At 38.6% G+C, this 6,000-nt stretch overlaps 1 protein-coding gene across 3 annotated transcripts in view; it reads right to left on the minus strand.

The window, feature by feature from the left end:
* LOC100757723 (cytochrome P450 2C29) overlaps positions 1–908 on the minus strand; it is a 33,291-nt gene extending 32,383 nt beyond the window's left edge. For all 3 annotated transcript variants that reach the window (XM_035443077.1, XM_035443075.1, XM_035443076.1), the window contains exon 1: positions 741–908. In XM_035443077.1, coding sequence (XP_035298968.1) covers positions 741–908 — 168 coding nt within the window. The remainder of the gene's footprint in view (positions 1–740) is intronic.
* Between the last annotated feature and the right edge of the window lie 5,092 nt (positions 909–6,000).

Consider the following 6,000-nt stretch of genomic DNA (forward strand, 5'->3'; position numbering starts at 1 on the left):
ATCAATAGTTGAATGAAAATTTTAGTATCAGCTTTGACACTCCTCCTGTGGAAAACTAGTGATCCCTGTGATAAAGAGTAGAAATTTTTGTGAGGTCACCACAAATGATCACATCCAGTTCCCCTCTATAGTTACAAAAAATGAGAGTGAACACTTAGAAGATGAATTTGAGCATCCAACATGTGTAGAATAAAGAGATATTTATTATACAGTGTTCTCTCCCTCAGAATAGGTTTGTTTAAAATGAAAACAGATTTTGGGTACTCCTACATATATTGGTCACACAGTATATGTATTTCATTTTGTGTGTGAGCCCATGCCTGTAAGTATTTATTTAAATCAGTTAGTTTTTAGAGTCCAATAACAGGGGTTAATCCCAGTAACATTAAGTGTCCAAAATTCTGACTCATTGATGAACTATTCCTCAATCTCAACCTTCAGTGAAAAACAATGGAAAACAATAATAAAACAAGGATGTGAAGAAGTATATAGAACCTTTAGGATCTTGTGATTTATATTATAAAGAACAATGACCTAGATATTCTCTACCTGAAACATATAGCTCATTACTGAATTCTTGACCAGGAAAGGGGCAAAAAAGGAAAAAAAAGAAGAAATAAAAAACTTTACCTAATTTTGACTATATGATCATTTTTAATATTATTGCCTCCAGTATTTCATTGAAAACATTTGACTTATATCCATTTTCGAAGTTCGAGAAGAGCATAAAGCATACTTACTTTGGTAAAGGATTTCTGGATATTCTTCACATCTATCTGGAGGAAATTGCCAATAAGTGGGAGAGGAGTGGGGCCAGGAGGAAGCTTCCCTCTTTCAGTCTTCTGTCTCCAGAGTGAGAGGAGAAGCAGAAAGGAGAGGCTGAGTACCAGGACCGTGAATGGATCCATGGAGACCCTTCTTACTGCACAGAGTTTTGATCATGTGGCTGAGGAATCAACATGTTTTATTTCCTAGCTTCATTGCCTCATCAACAAGATAATGTTTAACCTCTCACTGAAGTAGACTTTGACTTAGTGGTATACAAATCCAATTCTTCCTTAATCTTATCCTTTGTAATATTCACCATTAGATCATTGGGCTTAATTCTATTGAACAGTGTACAAATACTCTTTGCTTTTAATTTGAAATAGAATCTAGTATGATAAACCCATTCTAACCACAGATTACTTTACATCCACTCCTCTAAAATTTCCAACACTCCCCCTCCCCCACATTCACACCCATTTGGTTTCCTTTCAGAAAAGAGCCTCCAAGAGATAACCAAACACAACAAAATAAAATACAGTAAGACAAGGTAACACAATAGAAGGATAAGTGTTCCAAGAGCAGGCAACACTATTAGAAACAATTTTGTCCTAATGCTAGGAGTCCTACAAAAACACCAAGATAGCAGCCAAAACATATATGCAAATGACATGGTGCAGAACCATGAAGGACATGTACTTGCTGCTTCAGTTTCTGTGAGTCCATATGAGGCCTGCTTAGTTGATTCAATGAGCTATATACTCATGGGGTCCTCCATCCCTTCTGATTCTTACAATCTTTTCTCCCCAACTGCCACATAAGAGAGATCCAATTAAGATGTCAAATTACACTCTTTAACTGCATAATGTCTACTCTGTGTCTCTGCAGTCACTCCCATCTGATGCTGGAGGAAGCTTCTTTGATGACCACTGGACAAGGCACCAAGCTATGAGTATAGCAGAATCTTGTTAATCAGGCATTTGTTGACCACTTCCACAAGTTCTGCACCATTATTACCCCAGCACATCTTACATGTAGGACAGAGTGTTGGTCAAGTTTTTGTGGCTGTCTTGGTGTCCATGATTCTTTTTCAGTAGCCTACAGAGTACCTCCGGAAACCAAAGAGACTAGAAAATAGGGATGAAGGCTGTATTCAGGAACCATCTCAACCTCTCTATATTTAATGAGCTGTATAGATGTTGACCTTGGTATGGGGGCCCTGATGTCAGTTTTCTAACAGCAACCCTCTGTTTTAGCATGTGCTTGGATTATTTGAGGATATGCATGGTACCTCTTTGGCCAAAATCTCAACAGCATGCAACACAGTCCCATCACTTGGAGCCTTATCTGGAAATAAGAGATGACCAGTTGAGGGTTCATATCCCCCATTATTAGGTTCCTCAAGATCACCCTCAGGTATTCCAGGAAGCTTCCATTGCTCGGCTTGCACAGAGCCCCCACAAATGCCTGAAATTTGATATGACTTTTCCAGCACTCTCTCCTTCCTTCCCATCTTCCTGTCCCACTTGTTCTATCCTTCTCCCAGTTTCCATCCACTCCCAGTCCATCCACAAAATCGATTCCATTTCCCCTTCCCAGGGAGACTCATATATCCTCTTTAGACCCCTCCTCTTTATCAAATGCCTCTGGGTCTGGAGATTGCAGCTTGGTTATTATTTACTCAAAGTAGCCAACATAACTTATAAGTGAATACACAAAATATTTGTGTTTCTGTAATTGGGTTACCTCAGTCAAGATAAGTTTTTCTAGTTCCATCAATCTTCCTGCAAATTTCATGATGTAATCTTTTTTAACAGCTGAGTAATACTTTATTGTGTAAATGTACCACATCTTATTCACCCATTCTTTGGTTGTGAGGCAGCTGGGTTGTTTCTATGTTCTGGGTATTATGTACAAAGCCACAATGAATATAGTGAAGAAAATGTTCTTGTGGTAAGATGGTGTGTCTTTGGTTATAAGCCAAAGTATCGTATAGTTGAATCTTGACGTAAATCATTTCCCAATTTTCTGAGGAGCTTCCATATTGATTTCCATAGTGACTGTTCAAGTTTGCACTCCCACCAGCAATGAATGAGTGTCCTTATAGTTAACAAATGCACTATCATGAGATATTAGTTGTGTTATTGTTCGCAGCCATTCTGACAACTGAAACATAGAATCTCAAAGTAGCTTTCATTTGCATTTCCCTGATGTCTAAGGATGTAGAACATTTCCTTGTGTTTCTCAGCCATTTGAGATTCCTCAGTTTAGGTTTGTACTCCTTTTAAAAATTGGGTTATTTGGTTTTTTGATATCTAGTTTCTTGAGTTCTTTAAATATTTTTGATATTAGTGTTCTATCATTTGTTGGTTGGTGAAGTTATTTTTCCATTCTGTTGGCTGTCACCTGTCCAATTGATGGTAACTTTCACCTGAAAGTTGCTTTTAAATTTCATGTTGTCCCATTTATTAATTATTGATCATAGTGCCTGGTCTACTGGTGTTTTGTTCAGAAGGTCGTCTCCTGTGCCCAGGCAATCAAGGTGGATCCCCATTGTCTCTTCTATGTGGTTCAGTACTTCTGGTTTTATGTTGAGGTCCCTGATCTTCTTAGACTTGAGTTTTTGGAAGGATGAGGAATATGAATTTATTTGAATCCTTCTACATTCAAACATCCAGGTTGATGAGCACCATTTGTTAGAGATGGTATCATTTTCAAGTGTCTATCTCTGGCTTCTTCAGCAAAAATTAGGTGTCCATAGGCTGGTGGATTCTTGTCTGGGTCTTCAATTCCATTGTATAGATCAACATTTCTGTTTTTATGTTAATACCATTCTGTTTTTATTACTATAGGCCTGTAGCAGAACTTGAAATCAGGAATAGTGCTACCTCTAGAAGTTCTTTTATTGTTCAGAATTGTGTTAACTATCCTGGTTTTGGTATTTCCAATAAAATTAAGTATTGTCCTTTCAAGATCTGGAGAGGATTATGTTCAAATTTTGATGGGTATTTTTTTGAATGTGTAGATTGCTTCTGGTAGGACCATTTTTCTATGTTAATCCTACTGATCCAAGAGCATGGGAGACCTTACCATCCATATCATCTTTAATTTCTTTTTTCAAAGACATGAGTTTTTGAAGACCTTCACTTCCTTGATTGTAGTTACCCAAGATCTTTTATATTAGCTGAGGATATTGTGAAAGGCATTGTTTACCTGATTTCTCAGACCACTTGTCATTTGTATAAAGGAGGGATACTGATTTTTTTTTGTTAATGTTGTATTATGAGAGACTTTTTGCTAAAAGTGTTTATTAGTTGTATGAGTTCTCTGATGGAATATTTGGGGTTGGTCGTGTATACTTTCATATCAGCTGCAAATATTGATACTTTGACTTCTTTATTTACAATTTGTATCACACTGATCTTTAGGGAGTGATCCCAATCACAGGTACCACTGACCAACCTTGAGCATGGTCACAGGTAAGTAGAAGGCATTTAAGAACCATAGAGAGGAGCATGGGTCTCTCTTCCTATGATGAGCTGACTGGAAAGCTTTTCTGGTTCCATCCTGCTCAGGTGCAAACCTGGTTACTGGTTCCCTGGGGTGAATTTCTTCCCCTAATAAACTACTGATCTCTGACTACACCTTGTATTCACCAGTATCTCTTGTCAGTAGATTTGGTTCTGAATTTGAACCCATGAGTGGGTCATGATCTGGGGAACTAATATGAACCCAGCCAGTGGCAGGTGGGGTTTATCACCCTGCTGCATTGGCACCCAGGTGACTCTTTCCCTTTGCCCTGCCTTAGAAACTCCTGAGAGCACTCATCGCTTTATGGAGGGAGGAAGCAAAAGCCCTTGAGTTCCAAGGCTCAAAAGTTATGAAACTCCCCAAGATAAGGTTCTTGGTGAGGGTCTTTATGCTGACCCACCGACTCAGGCTGAATATGAGGAGCACATATTGTCCTTATGCAGAACAGCAACTTTAAATGCCTGGGATGAGTTTCGTGAACCAGGAGAAAGAGGAAAACTGCATACCAAGATAACACAGGGACCAACAGAACATTTCATTGACTTTTCAGAAAGACTATCCCGGACAGTAGAGTTACAGGCAGCAGATTCAGACTCTAGAAAAATGTTCATACAATCTCTAGCTTATGAAAATGCAAATCCACTATGCAAAAGGATACTTTTGCCTTTAAATATCAGATCAGTACCACTGGAAGAATAGGGTTTGTATACAGCTAATCTCGAGTATAAAGTCCAATATACAGAAGCTTGGGTAGGAGAGACCATCTCAAAAGGTTTAAAAAGACACCAAGACGCTAAATGTTCTAAAGATGATGACACAGAAGATTGGGAAGGAGAAGCAAATTCCAAAGGTCTGAAAAGACACCAAGAGGCCAGATGCTCTAACTGTACTGAAACAGGAACTTGGGTAAGAAGAGCAATCCCCAGGGGTTGAGAAGGCATCAGGATACTAGATGTTTTAACTGTGGTAGAATGGAACATATTAGAAAGAATTGCAGGCGAGGCAATTCCATCCATGTCTCATATAGAAGGCCTCTGCCTCCTGGATTATGTAGGAGATGTGGTAAGGGCAAACACTGGACCAATAAATGTAGATTGACCAGAGACATACAAGGAAACATGTTGCAATTGGAAAACTCCTTGGGGAGGCCAATTGAAGGTCCCCAATTTGAAAAAGGTCTTGGTCATTCCCAGTCACTATGGAGGATAATCTGTCACAGGACAAATAATTAATACACTGCCTATTGTAAAGAATAATACCAAACAAGATAGTAGTTTGGTTAATGAGGAGGAATCCAATGTGGCTGGAGGAGACAAAAATGCATATTTTGGCAAACTTCTATAAAGGATCAGAGGCTTCAGTTAAAAGTAAGAATAAATAATAAAGTTATTACCAGTTTGGTGGACACTGGGGTGGACATGACTACTATAACCTGAAAATCCTGGACTCAGAGATGGCCCCTAAAAGAGATGAATGCTCAATTTTTAGAGATTGAAACTTTATCTAAAGTATGCCCAAGTGTGTGGTGAGTTGTCTTTATAGGACTGGAGGGACAGAGTGGAAAGTGAAAGCCATATGTAGCAAATATCACAATAAATCTCTGGGGTCATGACTTTTTAGAGCAATGGAATACCCAGATTAACATTCCTCCAGTATCAGATGTAAATCATATACAAACTTTAGATGGTAGGCACAATATAGTAA

Source organism: Cricetulus griseus, chromosome 3 (assembly GCF_003668045.3).
Source record: "Cricetulus griseus strain 17A/GY chromosome 3, alternate assembly CriGri-PICRH-1.0, whole genome shotgun sequence".
Lineage (NCBI taxonomy): Eukaryota > Metazoa > Chordata > Mammalia > Rodentia > Cricetidae > Cricetulus > Cricetulus griseus.